Source organism: Gadus macrocephalus, chromosome 23 (genome assembly GCF_031168955.1).
Source record: "Gadus macrocephalus chromosome 23, ASM3116895v1".
Taxonomy (NCBI): domain Eukaryota; kingdom Metazoa; phylum Chordata; class Actinopteri; order Gadiformes; family Gadidae; genus Gadus; species Gadus macrocephalus.
In genome coordinates, this window is record NC_082404.1 from 7,929,488 (window position 1) to 7,951,874 (window position 22,387).

Genomic DNA, 22,387 nt, shown 5'->3' on the forward strand with positions numbered 1-22,387 from the left:
TGAACTGTTTGTGGATATTGCATTAAATCCATATGCTTGAAACTTTTCAATAATGCATATCAACGAAACAATGGAATGAAATAAATAGTTCAAGCAATTTGTGGGACTTGGCTGCTTTACCGGGTGATACCGGGTTGGCGTATCAGGCCAGGGGTTTCCTCTCATGGGATATCTAATGTCTCCATTTCAGACACCTGAATCTCGGCCAAACATGCCCCTGCTACCACTCTCCCTCTCGCTTTCTCACACCTTCCTTTTTTCTCTCTTGCTTTCGCTCTCCCACTCGTCTCAGATATATGTCTGGGTAGTCAGGATATTATTATTATTAACGATTCAGTATTCAGAATAATATCATGTACACACCATCAGATTGCCATCACACCTTTTCTGAGCATCCGTTAACTAAAACTCCTCAAATGGGATTAAATCTTAACTCATTGTGGCAATAATAATTAATACACTTCCCGTACGAATTCGCATGAATATTACAGACAATGTTATTAGAGGAGCGAACAGGAGGATCCGAGGCGCCTCCTTGTGTCTACTAGTGGAACCTCCGCGAGTTACACTACTGCGCACCGCCGCCAGCGCTGTAGAGAGCGGGCTCTGTGCGTGTTGTCATGGTGACCTCTTCCTGTAAACACCGGAAGAAGACGAGTGGCCTTGGATTGAGCAAAATGGCCGACGTTGAGATGGACATCGCGTCCAGAAGTATGAATAACGGCAACGAACACGTGTAAGGCGTTTTTAAATCCAACATACACTTTTATTATGATTAGCGATGCGTGTTGCATTCGCATTGAGGTTGAGGACGATTCTGTTGATTAGCATCGCGACTGCTGAGCATTTAGCACGATATATAGTGTTGTTGCGAGGGCTAGCTAGCGCTGGGCTAAGGTTGGCTAAGCTAACGTTTTTAGCCACACAAAGTAGTTAGCCCATAGTAGTGATACATCCTCCGGGTTAGCATAATTTTCTTTATGAATGCGTGTGACTAGCCTTGTAGCAGTAGACCGGGCACGCCGTTATAAATGACGTCAGGACCCCACAGCGGGAACCTAATTAGCCTAAAGGTTAGAACTCGGTGAAGTCTGCTAGCTCTATGTTAGCATATATTGGCTAACGTTGTCTAGTAAACCGTCAAGGCGGATAAGCTGAGGAGAGCGGGGGGAAAGGATGTCTATATAAAGTGGGATCATAATCACAATCATGTCAATGCTGAAAGTATTTACTGCATAAGCGTGTTTCTTACATTTGTGATCCAAGTTCACATGTGTTGTCGCGATACTAACGCACACTTCCAGTCTGTAATCTGTAAACACCGGCCTAGCATCAAACTAGTCACCCATACGAAAAGTGAAATAAGACAATGTATAAGTTGCGTTGCTTACATGAAACGGAACAGTCACCAGATAACATAAGATGTTGTGCTAAAGAATACAGTGAAACGACAATATCATGTCGCAAGCATCAATTCAAGTGAAATGTATTGTTTTGAACACCAGTCAGACTGTTACAGGTGGACGGCTGATGTGTATGCAGAGATAGTAAGTGGAATGTTGTGTGTTCTCATTTACAGAAAGCAGGACCTGGAAAGCCACGAGCGAAGTGGAAATGAAGACAGCGGAGATTTGTCTGAGGAAGAGGAGGAGGAAGAGGTACGGACTGCTTGGTCTGATCTTGCACCATCACAATGGGATGGATTGTCTTTCGATCGTCTTTCGTCCATAATAAATTCCACTGGGATTTATTCATAGGTGTAAACAAACAATATGCATAGATTTTATTTGAATCCATCAACTTGAACAAGATTTGGGTAAATCGTTTAAACTAATATTTGTTGGTCATTGTTCTGTGTCCCAAAGTAGATAACAAATATGATGTGGTTATTTTTATAGTGCTAATCGTTGAGGTGTGATACCTCCCACACAAATGTGTACTCACTATGTGAAACAATTTAAGGCCCTTGAAAAGCATTACATAAATGCAACAAATGTATTATTTATTCTTTTAAAAGTACAACTATAATAATTCAAATACATAAAACTTAGTGACGGACAACAGGACATACTATACGATACTAATACACTATGGATATGTGACAGTTGTGTGCTCTGGTACTCATCCTGTGTTGTGATGCCAGGAGGCGGAGACTAACGGAGAGAAGGCTGAGGAAGGGGAGACCAAACAGACGAGTGGCGTTGGCAGTGGCGTTGGCAGTGGTGTAGGCAGTGGCGGCGGTATTGGTGGCAAACACAAGAGGAAGAAACACAAGCACCGCAGCAAGCACAAAAAGCACAAGCATGCCTCCGACGAGGACAAGGAGCGGAAGCGCAAACACCGACACAAGCACCGCAAACACAAGCGCAAGGACGGCTCCTCACCCGCCGCCGCCACACTGTTCGGCGCCTCGGGACACAAAAAGACTGAGTCGTCCCCGTCATCGGGGAACCCCAGCCTGGACGACCGCGCCCTGCTGGAGGACCTGGAGAAGCAGCGCGCCATGATCAAGGCGGAGCTGGACAGCCAGCTGATGGAGGGCAAGGTTCAGTCGGGCATGGGCCTCATACTGCAGGGCTACAACTCGGGCTCGGAGGAGGGGGCCGGGGCTGGAGCTGCCGGTGGTGCCGCCGGTGGTGCCGCCGGTGCTGCCGGCGGCGGCGGAGGGGACGGCGAGGGCCGGATCAGGAACGGCCAGCGTGCCGGTAAACCCCCAGGGTCGCCGCGGGCCGGGAGGAGCGGGAAGTCTCGGCGGGAATCGACGGAGGCCGGGAAGTCTGCCTCCAAGCGCCACAGCCGCAGCCGCTCGAGGGAAAAGGAGAAGGCGGCCAAGGAGCCGAAGGCGGAGAAGGCGGCCAAGAGCAGCAAGGAGGCCAGCGGGAAGGAGAAGGGGCGCGGGGGGCGCAGCCGCTCCAAGGAGCGCAGGGGGCCAGAGAGCTCGGAGCGCTCCAAGGAGAGGACCAGGAAGTCCCCGTCCCCTGGGGGCCGCAGGACGGAGCAGAGGGCCGGCCGCGCCGACAAGCGCCCCACGCCCCCCCAGGCCGACATCAGACCCCCACAGGATCGCCCGTCCCGTCCGGGAGATCGCGAGCGGCCCGGTCGCTCGGACGCGGACCGGGACAAGAGGCCCACCAAGTCCCCCTCCAAGGACGCCTCTTCGGGGAAGGAGAACCGCTCTCCCCACCGCCGGGCGCTCGCCGCCTCCCCGCGCCGCCGCAGCTCCTCCCCCCGCCTCAAGGCCCCCCAGCCGGCCCCCGCCAGCGCCCCGGAGCGGGCCGCAGTCCGCAGCGGCTCCAGGCCGCGCTCTCCGCCCAGGGGGGGCCGCACCCGCTCGCCGGACCCCCGGAGGAGAGACGCAGCCGAGCGCCCGGAGTCCCCGCTGAGGTAAGAGCGCTCGGCAACCATTCATTCAGTCATTTATTCATCAAGGCATCTGTCATTCATTCATTCAGCCATTCATTTATTGAGTCCTATCATTCGTCCATTAGAGGAGACGTGTAATACCACCAGGTTTTCACACACAGATTTTCATAACGAGCCGTTATGAAAATCTGCCTCTACTGACATCACAAGTGCTTGTAACGGCTAATAACACGCACACCTAGTGGTGTGCGTGTTATTAGTCACCTTTTTTTGTCACCTTTTAAAGGTGACATTTGTCCCCTTTAACCATTCATTCACTCAAGCGGTTTATCATCTCTATTTCAGGCTGGTGATGGGTTGTGTGTCAAGGGTTGTTACCTGGCCATTAAGCGTTGAGGTTCGTGTGTGTGTCTAACAGCTCTCTGTCCCCTCCTCCAGGAAGCGTCTGCGTCCTGACGGGCCTCCGGGCAGGGCCCGGTCCCGGGAGCTCAGCCCCCGGTTGGCTGCGCGACGCCGCCCCAGCCGCTCCCCGCTACCACGGCGACGCCTCTCTCCCCGCAGGCGGAGCAGGTCTCCTCTGAGACACAGGTGAGAGCAAAACAGGCTCACACCCCCAGGCCCCCTGGGGCGCACAAAGACACCTCATTAGGTTGGACCCGCTGGGTTCTCAAGGTGTGCGCTGCTTTTTCAATATGGCTTTTGCTGTTTTTTATATCAGCAACACCATTGCCAATTATATGACCTTAATTCACGACTCGGCATATCGTATTCGAAGATAAACTCTTTGCCCTAGAGGTTGTGTTTCAACCCAAAATGAGTGCGTGTATGCAGGTTTTTCGCATATGCAGAAAATTTGCGTGGTAACCGGGGGTTTCATGTTTCTGTCACTGCCGATTGGAGCTGGAGCCGGTGACTACTGCAGAGTCACTGGCCCCAGGAAGTAATGTAGATGGTAAGGTAACCTATCCAACTCAAGACTAGGGCTGTTTTTTTTTCTCCAGTTTATTTGATTAATTTGCATTCTTGGTTTCTTGCAGTTTGTGAAGCGTCATTTTTTTTATTATCAGCGCAAATCGCCCAGACCCCATGTTAGTGGGTGTTTTTGTCTGGTGGGAAAAGGGCTTAATAGGACCCCGTCCCAGCGTAGTTTAGATCCAAGATGGCCACCAGACGCGTATGGTGCATAACTGTGTCCCTCACCTGGTCCCGTAGGTCGGATGAGCGGGACCGCTACGGCCGGCCGCGGCAGTACCGCCGCTCCTTCTCCAGGGAGCGGGGGAGGAGGAGGAGGAGCCGCGACGAGGACAAGTTCAAGGGCAGCCTGTCCGAAGGCATGAAGGTGGACCAGGAGTCCTCCGGAGAAGAAGTGTGAGTACCCAGAATGCACCGAGGCCGCGTGGTGTGGAATAAACAAGGAAGAAACGGTTGATCTTGGACGCGTCCCCAAAGTTGTTTCCTGGGTGGTTCACCCCAGTGCAGGGGGTCCCAAAGTGTGCGGGGACCCCTGAAGTGATTACCACTGAGGTGAGGCATCCGTCAATCAAGGCAATATGCAACAGCGATTTTGGGGGGGTCGGTGTTGAGAGGTTTGGTGACCCCCGCCCTAGTGGAGACCACAGTAGCAGCCAGTGGAGGTTGGCGATCCGGGAGCAGAAAGAAACGAGCCAGCCGAGCCCTTCTCTAGCTTCCTACCTCTTGGCAAAGTGGGCCAGAGGAAAACATCTGGATATTTAAATGAAATTGCTATTGGAACGCACCCCAGGTGTTGAAGGAACATTGTATTGAAACAGTATTCGTCTTCCGTTTTAGTGTGATGACTGATGAGTGCTAATGTGTGTGTGTGTGTGTGTCTGTGTCTGTGTCGGTGCAGCCTAGAGGACTTTGACGGGGAGGAGGTGGACGAAGAGGCTCTCATCGAACAGAGACGCCAGCAGCGGCTGGCCATCGTCCAGGTCTGTTATTATTTACCATTACCCACCAACACCTGGAATAGCTACTGCCTCTCTCAATGTCTGCTACTTCCCACAACATGGAGCAGAATACACGTCAGTCATCATGGCCCATGAATGTATATATTGTAGAAATACAAGCTGGGGACCGACGAGGGCACCATGGCGTCGGAGCCCAGCAGCCCCCAGAGCAGCGCGCGCAGCCGCTCGCCCTCCCCCGACGACGTCCTGGAGCGTGTGGCGGCCGACGTCAAGGAGTACGAGCGCGAGAACCTCAACACGTTCGAGGCGAGCATCAAGGCCAAGCACAACCTCATCGCCCAGGAGAAAGACGGTAATGAGCGCCGCCGCCCGGCGTTGCCACGGTGATTAATTGCATGAGTGGGTTGCGCTTAATCGAGGAGTGTTTCCGCCCCCTGGTGGAGACGCCCGGTCGTTGAGTTTCCCGTTGTGTCGTGGTTCGTCTGTCTGTACACAGATATGGGGTAGGGTGGCGGGTTAATCTAGTGTGATGTGCTGTTGAAATGCTGGGTTCAATCCCCAGACATTTCTTCCTGCAATTGGGCAAGGCATTGTATTTGGTAGTCAATGTGAGCAGATATGCAGAAATTAGGTTAAGCTGTTACATTAACATCTATGTATTTTTTGTACTTGGAGCATGTCTAGTTTTGATCAGATGTCAGAATAACCTGTACATGCTATTGATTGAGTCACACGTTACTGAACGTTTAGATCTGGGTAGACTTGTTCCAATGGTTGCTTCATCCATTATCAATCGCTTGATAATTGACGAGTAACCCCCGTTGATATGAAAAGGGGAACATGGTGTTAACGTGGGATAAATGCATAGCGATCTCTCCCACTCAAACACGCATCTCTCACAGGCTACTGTACCGCTGCTCTTCTCTGATTGGCGGAGCGGGGGAGCGGCCATGTGACTCTTGTTCCTCTCTGTTGTCGGTGTGTTCATTCAGTTGCTGGCTTGTAGTCCAGGTCTGGGGCTCTCTCTGCCCCCCCACCACTGCCAGCATGTAGTGGTCTCTCACGCGTATGTGAACCCCCACACCATGTTCTCTTATGCATCTGTGCTTTACAACCCCGGGTACGTACTGCACAGACTGACCTCCCCTGTCGTCCCCTCCCGGCGCTGTGTGTGTGTCTCCCACAGGGGCCAACCCCAAGAAGCCCTCGGCCCCCGATATGTTCACCGAGTCGGACGACATGTTCGCCGCCGACTTTGACGTGAGTTCCACACGCGCACGCCATTCTCCTGTGTAAACACACATAAATCGGATGCATTGGTAACGTCGAGCTGAAAGATGGCGTTTTCAGCAGTACGTGTGTTAACTGTTGTCGCTGTGTGTGTGTCTGTGTGTGTGTGTGTGTGTGTGCAGAACGCCAGGATGCGTGCGGCGGGCGTGGGGAAGGACTTCAAGGAGAACCCCAACCTCCGAGACAATTGGACGGACGCGGAGGGCTACTACCGTACGTCAGAGGGCACCCGGTTCACACGGCCCACGGCTCACTAGTACTCTGCCTCCGTGCATGTTGGAGACCCTAACCTTATGATTGCCCACCTAAACCTTACTCTACACTCTCTGCATGCGTGTGTCTGCTGTGTGGGCGTTTAGGTGTGAACATCGGGGAGACGCTGGACAAGCGCTACGACGTGTACGGCTACACGGGCCAGGGTGTGTTCAGTAACGTGATCCGGGCCAGAGACACTGCTCGCGCCGGCCAGGAGGTGGCAGTCAAGATCATCCGCAACAACGAGCTCATGTAAATTCAGCTTATAATTCATTTAGTATTTAGCATTTTGTACTTTATAATTATGTCTTTCATAATTTAGAACTACATAATTGAAGAACTTTATAATATTGTGATACACAATTTAGAACATAACTATTTAGAGTTCCCGACACGGTTTGAAATCCCTTTCCATTCAACTCTTTAATACCAAATACGCAGCAGTTTAGTATGTGTGAGTCGTATTTGATATTTTGATGTTGCAAATCGTAGACACAATCTCTGAAATTAAATTGATTGGTATGCTATTGTTGCATCCCAATAAAATACATATTCAAGCACAGATTAATATTTCCACGTCAGTAAGGTGTGGTAGTAAGTAGTAAACTGTCAATACAGAGATTGAGCAGCAGGTAGGACTTAGGGTCAGACTGGATAACACGGTGAGGTTCTCACCGGCCGGTTCTCCTGGTCCACAGGCAGAAGACGGGTCTCAAGGAGCTGGAGTTCCTGAAGAAGCTGAACGACGCCGATCCCGATGACAAGTTCCACTGCCTGCGTCTCTTCAGGCACTTCTACCACAAGCAGCATCTCTGTCTGTGCTTTGAGCCCCTCAGGTACACACTGTTTCCTCCTGCTGTGTTATCAAAAGCTCCGCAACAGCACCCCCTCGGGTGGAACACCGCCTAGTGCAACTTGCTGTTTGCTTCTGTGTCATTTGTTTTTTACTTTTTATAAAAGATTTTAATAAGATCACACGCTCTCTCTATAAGGCTCAGATCGGCCAATCAAAGCCTTATATAGCGTGCCCCGTCTCTGGTTTATTTTTGAGGCTGTGGTTACCTGCTTCACTGGTCCAGTCAGCTCGGTACCTGTCACGCTGTTTCCTATTGCAGTATGAACTTGCGGGAGGTCCTGAAGAAGTACGGTAAGGACGTGGGTCTCCACATCAAGGCGGTCCGCTCCTACAGCCAGCAGCTCTTCCTGGCCCTAAAGCTCCTCAAGAGATGTAACATCCTCCATGCGGACATCAAGCCTGACAACATCCTGGTAGGGGCCAGTCTGTTATATAACATTATCATCGTCAACGTAGTGCTCAAGCCAGACAACATCCTGGTAGGGGCCAGTCTGTTATATAACATTATCATCGTCAACGTAGTGCTCAAGCCAGACAACATCCTGGTAGGGGCCAGTCTGTTATATAACATTATCATCGTCAACGTAGTGCTCAAGCCAGACAACATCCTGGTAGGGGCCAGTCTGTTATATAACATTATCATTCTCAAAGTAGTGCTCAAGCCAGGCAGCATCCTGGTAGGGGCCAGTCTGTTATATAACATTATCATCCTCAACGTGCTCCTCACGCCAGACAACATCCTGGTAGTGACCAGTCCATTACATAACATCAACATCCTCCACGTGGTCACCCAGCCAGACAACATCCTGGTCCAAACGACTCATTGACACTACATTATATAACGTAACATTATTATATAGCAAAAGCACTACATTCTGTTACCTCACATTAGAACTACATTGTATTACATCATATCGTACAACACGGAATGCTACATCACATTAGAACTACATTATATAAAATCAAAGAAGTACTTCATTCTATGACATCACACTAGGTAACATCACATTAGCAACACATTATATTAAATCCCATGAGCACTACATTCTATGACATCACACTAGGTGACATCAGTTTAGCACTAGATTGTTTAAATCCCTCACATTATACATCGTCCCGTCTGCGTCCCCCTCCCCCAGGTGAATGAGTCCAAGACCATCCTGAAGCTGTGTGACTTCGGGTCTGCGTCCCACGTGGCCGACAACGACATCACACCCTACCTGGTCAGCAGGTTCTACCGAGCCCCCGAGATCAGTGAGTTTGTCGTCCTCTGGTTTCCATGGTTACCGCCCTGCTCGCTTCGTGACCACTGTGTTTGTTTAGTCTTCCGTCATAGATGGGTAAGGTAGTCCTTTTCTTTGTTTAATCTATATATTATAGTCATATATTAAATAAATAATGATTTATGTACCTATAGTATTATGTGTGTATTTCTTTATTCCAGTGATTGATGAGCCATGTTACTATAGTAATATGTGTACCTGCACTATAGTGTGTATTTCTGTACTCCAGCCATAGGTAAGCCTTATGACTATAGTAATTTGTGTACCTTTACTATAGTGTGTGTATTTCTGTACTCCAGCCATAGGTAAGCCTTATGACTATAGTAATTTGTGTACCTTTACTATAGTGTGTGTATTTCTGTACTCCAGTCATAGGTAAGCCTTATGACTATAGTAATTTGTGTACCTTTACTATAGTGTGTGTATTTCTGTACTCCAGTCATAGGTAAGCCGTACGACTACGGTATTGACATGTGGTCGGTGGGCTGCACGCTGTATGAACTCTACACCGGGAAGATCCTGCTGCCCGGCTCCTCCAACAACCACATGATCAAGCTAGCCATGGACCTGAAGGGCAAGATGCCCAACAAGGTACCACATGCTGCTCTTATGCTACCCGTTAACAACGTTTCTTCTCCTGGTGGAGCTAAAGCTTCAGAAGCTAATCTGAGCGTTGACTCAACAGGCCAGTCAGCGCAAGTGTATGTGATGTTAACTTATTTAATAATAATCGTAATACAAAAGCAGAATTATTTATATTAGTATTAAATGTTTCTTCTCTCTATGTCAGGTCGTCCACGCATCCTTAAAAAGTCTTAAATTCATGTTTCGACATTGAAGGCCTTAAAAAGACTTAAATTCGTTACAAATGTCATATGCTGGTCTTAAATACTGTAACTCAAGGTCTTAAATTTGTCGGGGCAGGACTATTTTATTTTATTTTTTTCTAGTGGGACTTTTCAGGAAGGACATGTAGAGAGGCTTCTTTCTTGCTAGCTGCATAAATATAAACGATTATCTGCGTGCTTGCTAGCTAGTCTGCGACAATGGGTAGGTGTAAATTCAAGGACAGTTGGCTGGAAGACGTCCGTTTCCGAAGTTGGCTCGCGTCTGTTGCCAACCCCCACCATCGCGTGTTTTAGGTCTTAAATTTCATTCAAGGTGGTATTAAAATGGTCTTAAAAAGTCTTAAATTTGACTTGCTGAAACCTGCAGATACCCTGTAATGTGCTTTTCGTGCTCTGAATGGCTGTAAAGAGAGCTGTACTGCACATGGTCCTCCCTGGTTGTGAACCCCCCTTTCTAAGTGAGCGGTACGACCTCACCTCCACCCGCCCGCCCCTCCGCCAGCGCTCTCCACGGGGCCGCCGCTCCCGTTGCATCATGGTCTTTGTGTTCCTCCGTCAGTCTGGCTGATGCAACGCTGTTGTTTCTCTCCCTCAGATGATCCGCAAGGGCCTCTTCAAAGACCAGCACTTCGACCAGAACCTCAACTTCCTCTACATCGAAGTGGACAAAGTCACAGAGCGGGTAAGGCTGCCAGACACTGGCCCACATAACTTCCTGTCTGAACAGGAAGTTGTGAAATTTGGCTTGCAAATCCCTTGCTCTAACAATGCGTGCCGTGGCATTATTGAAAACGCTGCCTAACAAAACAAATATACCATTTTGCGGAGGAAACAGCAGCCTCAGTTCACCATGCCTCTAAACAAAAAAGTAGAATAGAAATGACAAAAGGTCAGGTTGGATCAAACTCTGAGGCAGAGCAGTATCTTAGTCCCTAAAGAGACGTAGACACGGAGAGCCCCTCCGTAGCCGGAGAGCTTGTCGGAAACCATCTCCAAGTGCGCATCCAATATTTTTTAACTATGCGTTGACAACGGAGATGGCATAGGCTGTGATTGGTCCTCTAACAAAATAATTTCCGGAATCACTTCTCCGGTTTCACTTTGCACCTTATTTACTTTGTACATTGTTTACTTTGTACATTAAGGACCGTTAAAACACCAAATAAGATTTTAAGAGCTTTGGAAGTTTATTTACAACACTATTTACATGGTTTGTAGTCAACATATAATGCTCAAGGGGTCTCCTTGGTTACAGAGTCGGATTACAGATTACGGAGTCAGACTAGTATACTTTTGCCTTTAGTGTCTGTATACTATTGAATCCTTAGGCAGTAGAGCAGTATCTTAGTACCTGTATACTATTGAATCCTTAGGTAGTATCTTAGTGACTGTATACTATTGAATCCTTAGGCAGTAGAGCAGCATCTTAGTGTCTGTATACTATTGAATCCTTAGGTAGTATCTTAGTGTCTGTATACTATTGAATCCTTAGGCAGTAGAGCAGTATCTTAGTGTCTGTATACTATTGAATCCTTAGGTAGTATCTTAGTGTCTGTATACTATTGAATCCTTAGGCAGTAGAGCAGTATCTTAGTGTCTGTAATCCTTAGGCAGTAGAGCAGTATCTTAGTACCTGTATACTATTGAATCCTTAGGCAGTAGAGCAGTATCTTAGTACCTGTATACTATTGAATCCTTAGGTAGTATCTTAGTGACTGTATACTATTGAATCCTTAGGCAGTAGAGCAGCATCTTAGTGTCTGTATACTATTGAATCCTTAGGTAGTATCTTAGTGTCTGTATACTATTGAATCCTTAGGCAGTAGAGCAGTATCTTAGTGTCTGTAATCCTTAGGCAGTAGAGCAGTATCTTAGTACCTGTATACTATTGAATCCTTAGGCAGTAGAGCAGTATCTTAGTGTCTGTAATCCTTAGGCAGTAGAGCAGTATCTTAGTACCTGTATACTATTGAATCCTTAGGCAGTAGAGCAGTATCTTAGTACCTGTATACTTTTGAATCCTTAGGCAGTAGAGCAGTATCTTAGTGTCTGTAATCCTTAGGCAGTAGAGCAGTATCTTAGTGTCTGTAATCCTTAGGCAGTAGAGCAGCATCTTAGTGTCTGTAATCCTTAGGCAGTAGAGCAGTAACTTAGTGTCTGTAATCCTTAGGCAGTAGAGCAGTATCTTAGTGTCTCTAATCCTTAGGCAGTAGAGCAGTATCTTAGTACCTGTATACTATTGAATCCTTAGGCAGTAGAGCAGTATCTTAGTGACTTCAGCATCTTGCTCAAAGATGCCTACCAGTAGTCCGCCGACATTGGTGATCAAACCAGAATCCCCCCTCTCCCCCCCGCATCAGGAAAAGGTGACGGTGATGTCCACCATCAACCCCACCAAGGACATCCTGGTGGACATGGTGGGGTTCCAGCGGCTGCCCGAGGACCAAAGGAAGAAGGTGATGCAGCTCAAGGAGATGCTGGACGCCACCCTGATGCTGGACCCGGCCAAGCGCATCAGCATTAACCAGGCCCTGCAGCATCCCTTCATCCAGGAGAAGATCTGAGGCGCTCCCCTCAGGGGGGGCTGACTGACGGACAGGACCTCATGGAGGGGTCCATCTCGTGGGGGATGTGGTTGTTCTTTTTAAATTTGGTCAGCGCAGACACACAAGCTAGATTTGTTGTATTCTCATGGGGGAAAACAGTGGCACAGGAAGTGTTTGTTTCTGTGGTTTAGTCTTGGTCCACCTCCTGTTCCCCACCCCCCCCCCCCCACCCCATGACGCCCCAATACCCGATGGGTTCACTGTTCAACTGGCATTGAAGACGACGCTCAAAGAAATCGGAGAAATTCCTGTAAATATGTCCATTAGACTTTCGAAAATCAAGGCAGCCGCCACTCCTAGTTTAATTTTATTTTCATAACAATGTTTTTTGTCATCACTAGTACGCAGAGGGTGGAAACGTTTTTTTTAATTATTTGGACCCCTGTTTCGCTGCGATGCATGTTTCTGAATGTGCTCAACGTGTTGTGTGTTGCAGGCCTGTGTAAAATACTGTGTGTGTGTGTGTGTATGGATCTCTGCCTTTCTATCCAACCCGAACGTAGAAGTCTCCGCCCCCTTTCTCCCCATACGCCGATAACCGACGACACCCCCCTTGAGATGCATTGAAGGAACAAGGATGTACGCATCACCAGAAGAACTCCATTTCCCAACTTAACACGTGTTCCTAATAATTGCTCAGAGATAAGAAAAAAAAAGGAATCAAAACTTGACTGTCAAACCGCCGGGACAGCGCCCTCGTCTGGTGAAGTTTCGCCTTGGGTGGTTCCTTCTTGATTGGCTGGAAATTGGTACCAGGTGACGATGGTTGTCATGCAATGATTTCGAACCACAGTTGGTTTGGTTTTTGTGAAATGGGGCAATTGTAACATACTGTTGGGCGCAGTCCATGTGTTCTGATCTCACCATTTGGTTTCTCTTCAATGCAGTCGTCCTATCGAAGCCACACTGGCAGGCCCTACGTCACACACTGTTGTATATATTCCATCGTTGCCATCCTTTTCATGTTTTGATTTATTCTCCATTAAGTGGTTTAAACAATCTTGTGATTTGAATAAATAATAGTTGTGAAACAGCTGTTAAAGAAACACCTCGGTGTAACACAACTTTTAGTAATAAAATATTTCATATTCTATACCAAAAGTCCTCATCCTGTCGTTTTGCGTTGTTTCTCATTCATTATTGCTGCGAGCGTCGCTCAAATACTGGTGAAAGATTAACATAATATATAATGATGTAAATTGTCATTATCATTCCCTACAACTGTTAGTTGGTGTTCCCTAACAGTGAATAGGTTGCAAACCACTCGTGTATATTGCTAAACATCTCTCAATTCGACGCAACAGGTGAAAGGTGTGTGTGTGTTACTATTTCCCATTGATGTGTAGCCTCCAGAGCATTAAAGATTCAGAATCCATCTCCCCTCCAGCAGCATTTCTAATGCTCCCCTCGGCGGGCAAAAAAAAATCGTTTGGACGATGGCCTTCAGTTCGGCACACAGCCTCTTGCAGATAGCTTTCCAAATCTTGTGTAATGGACACTCTGAGAAAATAATCCTCGTCTTCTGTCAGTAAAAGCCCAAATGATGCAAGGCCCCGTGTCTGTTTGCATGGACAGCAGCCAGGGTCTGGTTGATGGGTGCGGATGGCCTGTCGGGCTAAATAAGCGCAGATAGGCCTGGCGTGAGGAGAAGGCGGGAGTGAAATACCTGGCAGAGAGGACACCGTCGAGAACCCAATGGTCATAATCCTTCATTATAACGACCACTCGCTTTCATCTCACGACTAGCAGGACTCTCACGGCTCCGTTTGAACGTTCAAATCAGTTGCGTGTTTGAAAAAGCATATTGCTGTATTTAGTCTCAAGTTTGTTGAGCGGTTGTTTAGGTGAGTAGGCTACGGTGTTTATTAGCGCTGTCATTTCTGATGATGACCGATAGGGGGCAAGAAAGACTAACATGTTCTGGGAGCAGTGGTTCTCTCTGCTGATGTTATTGGCGGCTGTTCACGGAATACCGCCACTAACTATTTTAACATCACGGAGGACGAGTTTAGTTTGGGTATTTGACATTCATTAGGACAAGAATTTTAGGACGATTTTGGTTGGTCATAATATATTTTTAATATTTCACCTTATGGTTTGATTTGGGGTTGATAATCCAATTTGATACATCTTGATTTTAAAAATGTTTAATTTATCTAACTTGATTAATTTCTTGAAGGTTCTTATGAAATATAAACCTATTTAATTTTTATTTTGATGAGACAGTAAGTGACAATATGGCAAACCAAACATCCGATCTTATCCATTCTAATTGTATGTACTATTATTCTTATTTTGTAATTTCAGGAAATGAAACCATTACCAAGTGTACATAAAGAAAGGGCAATGCCTGTCAATTCTGAACATCAAATCCAAACATCAAATTATTAAATCTGTTTGCAATCAATTGGTAGGCCTAATTTGTGAATTGTTTCCTGTCTGAACATCCTTGAATGTTGAACCAAACAGTTTAAGTTTCTCTGTTCAGTCAACAGTTCTTAAAAAAATTCTTATAGTAGATTAAAATAAATTACTTTTAGTAGATTGTAAAAATGACATTCAATAGATTGGGATTCCCAAACCGTCAGGACTCAGGCAAACCAAATCTAAATTCTATGGATTGATTATGAAAAAATACAAAAACTATTAATAGGACAGGTTTTTAGAAATGATTCATATCGTATTTCACACACAGCGGACAAGTAAAAAGTATCACAAAGGCTCTGACAATTGGACAAAGAAATTACATTTTTCAGAATATGCATAAAGTTTGATCAAGAACGTGCATTACCTGGGATAATTAATCCATGATAAAGCAAATATTCATTGTCCTAATTATATGGTAAACTAGGAACAAAATATACAATCCCAGAAAACAGGACTAAGGATTCATGAGTACCAATGCTAGTAAGGCCTACCTATGTAATGTATAATGTTTGTGATTGAGTAGATTAACTTTTTCTGCTTGATATGTATATATGCCTATATGTATATATGCCTATTGAAAATATCCTTGTCATAGTTTAAATGTGCCGCTATGGAAGCCTTATATATGAAACAGTAAACCGGCAGCTACATCTCAAGAGAGAATTATTTGTTGGTAGTATTTGTTAAAGTGGGCCCCAATACATTTTTGCCCAGGGCACTCAAATCACCAAGACCGCCCCTGCGGGACCTATATTAAGTTAACTAACAACTAATTGTCTAATTCAGCCGACATATAATAAACAGGGCACGCAAGTTATAATTTCCTTTTATTTTTATTTTTTTATTAAAACCATACAAACATTTGTAGTCAGTTATAAAAGGTTGGAGTGAGTTTTGTGGCAGGGGCGCAGAGTCTCGTCTTATTGGCCCCCTGACCCTTCGCATCATAACCCCTGCTAAACCTACACAAAGAGTAATGTATTTACACATTTATATATATTTATAAAATAAGACAATACACATGAAAAAAAAATTATAATAAAAAAGTAAAAGAATGCTTTTCGCAAACCATGACTCTCTGATAGTCAGTAATTGCCGAATGTCGTTTATTCAGGTCTCACAAGACACTTCAAATGGTTGTTATTTTTTTGTTCTATAATTCATTGGCAACAGAAGATTGGCAGTGTTAGTTCTCTTTTTAAACAGGCAGTTATAAGGCACACACCTCAATTTTCTTCCCTCCTGTAAAAGGAATACATTTCTGCTTTAAAAAACTAAAACAAAAAAATGAACACAAAAAAACGAATTGAGAAAAAGTACCAAAACATATTAAACAAATTGTACCTCATTCCTTTGATGCCCAATGCTAGCGAATCCGCTTAATACGTTTAACGTTTAACACGTTGTGCGCGGGTTGCTAGCCAATGCTAACACTGTTTTTTGCTAACGTCACTGCAACAGCGGTGCAAACGCCTTTCTTAAAGAGCTTTGGAGAAAATAATATTTCCTATTCAGTAACGTCATCATATTCACCAGCAAAAGAGGCAAATACTTGTTATATGGACCACCAAAAATTTAAGTAAAACACAAATTGAAAATATAAAGAAACATAAAAGCTAGCAGTATTAGCAAGTAAAGCACCAAATGGGACACCGTGTAGTCAATGTGTAAAAAAAAAAGTATAATTTTACATTACCTCCAAAATTCAATCAAACGTCAACATTCAGTTATGTCTAACAGAATATAAAAAGGAGTTTTATACAGCGATAAGTACCTTAGCGGACTAACTAAAAACAAGCCGTTTCAATATTGACGAGAAGAATATACTTGCTGTTACGGTGATTTCTAAGACTTGGAAATTTTTATTTTTTATGTGATTTATTTTTTTAGAACCGTGAATGTACTGAGATACCGTTACACACACACCACTCATTAAGACCCGATAGAACTATAGAAGCATTACGATTCAAAGATCCGTCAAAGCAACAATACAAACGAAAGGACGATAGATGTAAATATATACCACTTATAAAAAAACGGTGATGTAAAAAATTAGCGTCAGCTCTCCGAAAACCTAAATTCCCTCGAGGAGATTCAATGCAAATCAAAGGCTTGGTACCTGTCTGCTCAAAACTAAGAGATAAGTTGGCACATGGGCTAGTCTATGTACTTTATAAAGACGGCATTTATGTTAAACCTTGAATACATGCATTTATATCAACAGTGTGTACAGGGGAAACGAAGCACAGATCAAAGTGAGGCTCACCGTCATGTCGTTATACAAAGGGGTGGGCTTCCAAAAATAGCCTTCATTCCAATAAAGGAATATAACTTTATTTACACGTACATTTGACACATCCCTTTTATTCTTTAAAATGGGGATGTTTCTTTTTTAATTTTACAAAATACATCTGGCAACCACAACCACTTCCAGAGCAATACATTTGAAATAACCAACACTTTTTAGTGTTAACAATTTCATCCTCATCTTTTTTCAATTTTTTTCAAAAGTTCTTCATGTACACCAGAGGTTTTCCCTCCCTTTTCCAATTGACCAATGGGGAGGAGTGAGAGGTCAGGGAGATACGGTTGATAGGAGAGAACGAGGGGTAAGGGAGGGAGGCAGCTACTGCATGATGGCCAGATACATGCTCTCCTCTGCGAGGCTGGTGAGGAGCGAGCTCATGTCTCCGATCGCCATGTTGTTGTGACCCGCGGGGGTGAGTGCGGGGCCGCCGCCGCCTCCGCCGCCGTGGAAGGTGGCGGAGGCCCGCGGCGTGGTCAGCCGAGACGACGTCCGGGACAGACCCTGGAAGATGGAGGGGCTGATGACGCCCGACACCAGGCTGCCCTGGTCGTAGCCGTCCTCCAGCATGGCTCCAAAGTCCAGGCTCACCACCTCGTCCATCTCGCCGGGGACGCCGTCGTCGCCGCCGCCGCCGCGCACCGTGCTCGTGACCTGGTCCGACCCCGGGGACAGGATGCCCCCGCCGCCGTCTTGGTCCGCCGACGGGGACATGGGCTCCAACAGGCCCTGGTCTTGCAGCGCTCCGGGGAAGGCGGAGCTCTTCAGGCGGTCCGGCTCGAAGCAGAGGGCCTCGTCGAAGCCCTGTGACAGGTAGCCGGCGTCGGGGGCCTCCAGCTTCAGCCCGGACACCTGGTGGACCAGGGAGCAGTGGGTCCCGGCCCTCTGCTCCTTGGAGCTCCTCTCGGGGCTGAGGTACTGCTGGGCCCGGCCCAGGTTCCTGTACCCGCCGCCGGGCGCCGGCCGATGGGACGCGGGGTCGTGGAGGGGTAGGCTGGGCGGAAGGTGGTTCATGGAGGAGCGGCCCAGGAGCAGGTTGCCGCCCATCTGGCAGGAGGCACGGCTGTTGTGGTTCTGCTGGAAGGGTCCCTGGCTCGGGGCCTGCTGGCCGTAGCCCGGGGGGATCGGCCCGCTGGCGATCTGGGAGAAGTCGGGCCGGGCGCCGTACGTCTGCGCCGGGACGCGACCACTTCCTCTCGCGGCCTGCATGCAGGAGTTGACGGTGGCGGGGGACTCCAGCTTCAGGGCGGGGTTGACCATGCAGGGGTTCTGGTAGTCCCTGGAGCCCTGCTGCTGCACCACCATGTTGCCAAACCTGCCGAAGGCGGCCGGCGGCGCGGCCGGCGGGGCGGGGTGAGCGCCGCTCCGGGGGCCCTGCCACCTCCCGCACAGCTGGGCCTGCTGCCCCTGCTTCTGGGGCGGGCTCAGGGCCGAGCCGGAGCTCACCTCGTTCCACTGGATGGGCAGCCGGCTGGGGCTCTCTCTCTCGGACGCCCTCTGCTGCAGCTCCTGGAGGCCCTGATGGGGCCCGGGGTAGAACATGGGATCCACGTCCAGTGGAGCCGCCTGGGGGCCCGGGTCCCCGTGGTGGAGGGGCTCCCCCTGGGCGTTGGCCCTGAGGTACTGCAGCAGGTCGTCGGGCAGCATGTCCTCGTCGGCCAGCAGCAGGCCGCCCTCCCCGTCCACCTCCATGGCCAGGGCCTCCAGGGCCGAGTGCTCGGCGATGCTGGGGCCGCAGGGCGAGTGCTGGGGCCCCCGTTGGTGCAGGTGGCCCTCGGGCCGCGGCCCCGGGTTCTGCGGGGCGAAGCCGTGGGCGGCCGGGTGCTGGGCCCCGCTCAGAGGCGGCAGGGGGTGGAGGGCGTTGAGGCTGTTGAAGCGCTGCACCTGGGGCAGGCCCAGGACCGGGTCGGGAGCCTGGGAGCGCACCGGGTCACTGGCCCGCCTGGCGCTCTGTCCCAGCCCCTCGCCGGGGTAGAACACCCTCCTCCTGGAGCCGCCCGAGTGGCCCGAGTAGCCGTTGGCGTCGGCGTAGCCGTTGGCGTAGCCGTTAGAGCCGTCGCTGCAGCGCCGCGGTCTGACCAGCGGGGGCAGGGCGTGGCTGGCCCCTCCCCCCTCCTCCGTGCACGTCTTCAGGCTCATGCGCTCCATGTTGGGGAGCGGGGTCGGCGGCGGGCCCCCGGTGGCGGCCGCGTACCTGGCCTTCAGGTGGTAGTGCTGCGCCGGGGTGAGGCTCAGCATGCCCCGCGACCCTGCCGCTCCGCCTCCTCCTCCCACGCCGCACCCTCCCCCGCCGAGCCCCGCCCACATGGCGCCGCCCACGCCGCCGCCGCCGGACACCGCGCCCCCCGTCCCGCCGCCGCCCTGGCTGGCCTCGCTGGAGCGCCGCGAGGCGTCGGTGGAGATGGGGTCGTAGGAGTCGGTGGCGCTGAGGTTGTGCAGGCGGCGGTGGTGGCGGGCGGCGGCGGTGGCCACGCCCCCCTCGCTCTGGGACGCCTGGCTGGAGCGCCGGCTGGAGAAGCAGGGCGAGATGCCCGAGGAGCGCCGGCTGCCGCTCAGGTAGGCGGAGCTGGCGGCCGAGCTGTTGGCGCTGTCGCGGCGCTCCCGCAGCAGCTGCAGGACGGTGAGCTCCGTGGTGGGCCCGCCCCCCGGCTCCGGGCGGGGCGCCGGGGGGGGGGCCGGGACCTCCCATGGCCTGTCCAGACAGGATCCTGGGAAGGGGGGAGAGGGGGGATGAAGGGGGGAGAGGAGGGAGGAGGAGGTGAGAAGAGGAGGGACAAAAATCAGTGTTAAGAAAGAGAATATGGTCAAAGAAGTTCAGGTATCAGTATCAACAGACCCTAGAAATCCCAAATTCCAAATGAATAAAGTACTGCCTCATCTGATAACTAACCCTAGCACTATTAAATAATACACATTAATACCTTAGTCAACATGAACACCATTACCATAGTTACCATTAGTAAATGATTACTAGACCATTAGTTAACTGTTAATGAACTTTTAGTTAATGTGAGTTAATCTTTATTACTGTACAAACTATTTCCAATCCATGGTTAATCCTTGTACCCTTCCTGTACAGTGCTACCAGTGATGGCGGTCGGCTGGTTTGAACTCACCCTTCCCCAGGATGTGTGGCAGCGAGGGGCCTCTAGGGGGCGGTGTGGGGGACAGGGACCCCAGCCGGGTCAGACTCCCGTTCACCTGCTTCAGCCGCTCCATCTTCAGGTGCTCCATCCAGCGCAGCGGGCGGCCCACGCCGCGCCTCGCCTGCACGCCCAGCGTCACCGTGGAAACCATGCCGTCCATGATGGCCGCCGTTCCCCTCTCCTCCTCTTCCTCCTCGCCCTCGTCCTCGTCCTCGTCGTCCTCCCCCCGGCCGCCCTCCTCCTCCGCCGCCGCTAGCCCCGCCCCCGGTGAGCGTCCGGCGCTCACATGAGGGTGGAGTCCACGGCTGGAGAGGGACTGCTCACCGCATGAAGACTCACCGCCAGGGCTTGGCTGAGACGCCTGGGGGAGAGGAGACGGGAGACACCGTCAGCGGACGCCTTCGGGGGAGACGCTTGTACCCCGACAGACGCACGGCCCCGCCCCACCCAACGCGTGGTCCTCGCTTTGAAACCCCCGGGGCCACCGCTCCCTTCTCTTTCTAGTTGCAGCTTGTGGGAGGTTGCCACGTTGTCGATGGAAGTGTTTAAAACCAGGACGTCGAGTTCACCGCGAGTCCTTGCGGTCAACCAGGACCGACTGAATGTCAGTGGTCGAATCACATGGCCCAACGTGCACTGCATTACGTCCCCGCCCCCTTCAACGCAAAGATGTCCCCCGGCCGCACATGGGGCCTTCCCACATTCCCTTGCCCCATGCGACGACACATCCAATACAAAGTGTATTGGAGGCGTACTGAAATGTAAAAATGAAAGTACACCAATGAGATAGGATGCCTCTGTGTCTTCAGGGAACACATAAGGCCCCGATGCTCAGGCATCATATCTTTAGTACCACACAACAGAACACAAATACCACATGACTAATGGGGAGAGGGTGGTGCATGCAGGAGGTGACGGAGGAGGCGAAGAGGAGTTAGTGGAGAAGGTCCTATCTCACCTGATGACCCACTGTCCATAGAAAGAGGAGGAGTTAGAAGCCCAAGAGGATAGAAGAACACATTAACCTATTAGTCGAGGTCACACACACTCCCTCAGATACACACATACACACAAAGTATTGTTGGATCTCGCACACACACACACACACACGCACGGTTAGTAGTGGAAGTACGTATAAAGGTTAGCAAAGCAATCCAGTTAGACTACTGCTCTTGGTAGTCAGGAAGTGTGTTAAAGAATAATATAGCTAATAGCTAGTATCAGCCAGGGGTTAGAGGTTAAACAGATCATACGTGATTATTATTGTTAGCATATATATAAAAGTAGGACGTCATGTTTCTTCTATGTTGCCCATTCTGACGAAAGGTTGCAGGAGGGTACGTATTCAAAAGGGATGCCCATGAAGGTGAACCCTAACCCTCACATCTCCTACCATGGGCTTCTCCGTCTTGATGGACTTGACCTGCAGACAGTCGTCCTGCTTTGAGGGGGCGTGTCCGTACTCCCGTTGGTCCCCGAAGCCGCCTAGCGACAGTTGGCCCGGCGACCGGCCCTGGCCGTTGCCGCCGGGGTCCCGGGAGTGTGGCGGCGGCGGACGGGGGTAGTCGCCGCGCTGCTTCTTGGTCACGTGCGCTTCGGGCCCGTGCACGGTCTTCACGTGCTTGCGCAGCGAGCTGGGGTCCGTGTAGCGTTTGGTGCAGCCCGGGATCTTGCACACGTACGGTTTCTGATCAATCAGAGGGGAGGATTCACAGACGTCACGTTTTTTGGCCAATCATATCCACGAGTCCCTCTCTGACCAATCCCAGAGCAGCAGTGACGGGCTAGGTACCTCGTTGGAGTGCGTGCGGTTCTGGTGCTTGGCCCGGTCCGAGGCATTGGAGAAGGCCTTGTTGCAGCCCTCGTGCTCGCACACGTAGGGCTTCTCCCCCGTGTGGGACCGCAGATGGGTCTTCAGGTTCTCCAGGCGGGAGTAGGCCTTCGCACAGCCCTCGAACTGCAGGGAGAAGCGGAGACAAGGGCTAGGTTTAGTCCACATTTAGGCCTTGAGTCCACAAGTACACTTAGGACACATGGTGCACTACTGCTGGTCACTGCTGGCGTTCTCTGTGACGTG

The 22,387-nt window shown here is 49.7% G+C and overlaps 2 protein-coding genes across 2 annotated transcripts in view; one reads left to right on the forward strand and one right to left on the reverse strand.

Annotated features, from left to right (window-relative positions):
- The first annotated feature begins 576 nt into the window (after window positions 1-576).
- On the forward strand, window positions 577-13,533 carry prpf4bb (pre-mRNA processing factor 4Bb). Its single transcript, XM_060044420.1, has 16 exons — window positions 577-736; window positions 1,580-1,658; window positions 2,144-3,384; window positions 3,802-3,951; window positions 4,576-4,731; window positions 5,234-5,315; window positions 5,445-5,646; window positions 6,481-6,554; window positions 6,707-6,797; window positions 6,944-7,091; window positions 7,538-7,675; window positions 7,955-8,108; window positions 8,835-8,949; window positions 9,418-9,569; window positions 10,422-10,508; window positions 12,187-13,533. The coding sequence occupies exons 1-16, from the start codon at window positions 621-623 to the stop codon at window positions 12,388-12,390; spliced, it is 3,189 nt and encodes a 1,062-aa protein (XP_059900403.1). The 5' UTR covers window positions 577-620; the 3' UTR covers window positions 12,391-13,533.
- A 2,140-nt stretch (window positions 13,534-15,673) lies between these two features.
- gli3 (GLI family zinc finger 3) overlaps window positions 15,674-22,387 on the reverse strand; it is a 7,799-nt gene continuing 1,085 nt past the window's right edge. The window contains exons 2-5 of the mRNA XM_060044419.1: window positions 22,103-22,267; window positions 21,704-21,997; window positions 20,281-20,671; window positions 15,674-19,872 (exon numbers count right to left, since the gene is read on the reverse strand). Coding sequence (XP_059900402.1) covers window positions 17,486-19,872; window positions 20,281-20,671; window positions 21,704-21,997; window positions 22,103-22,267 — 3,237 coding nt within the window. The 3' untranslated portion in view covers window positions 15,674-17,485. The remainder of the gene's footprint in view (window positions 19,873-20,280; window positions 20,672-21,703; window positions 21,998-22,102; window positions 22,268-22,387) is intronic.

Bases quoted from the DNA above. Each gene is read 5' to 3' on its own strand.
- prpf4bb (XM_060044420.1), top strand. From the start codon at position 621: ATGGTGACCTCTTCCTGTAAACACCGGAAGAAGACGAGTGGCCTTGGA. The intron at 8,950-9,417 runs GTGAGTTTGTCG...TCTGTACTCCAG, and splicing joins CTACCGAGCCCCCGAGATCA to TCATAGGTAAGCCGTACGAC. The intron at 10,509-12,186 runs GTAAGGCTGCCA...CCCCCGCATCAG, and splicing joins TGGACAAAGTCACAGAGCGG to GAAAAGGTGACGGTGATGTC.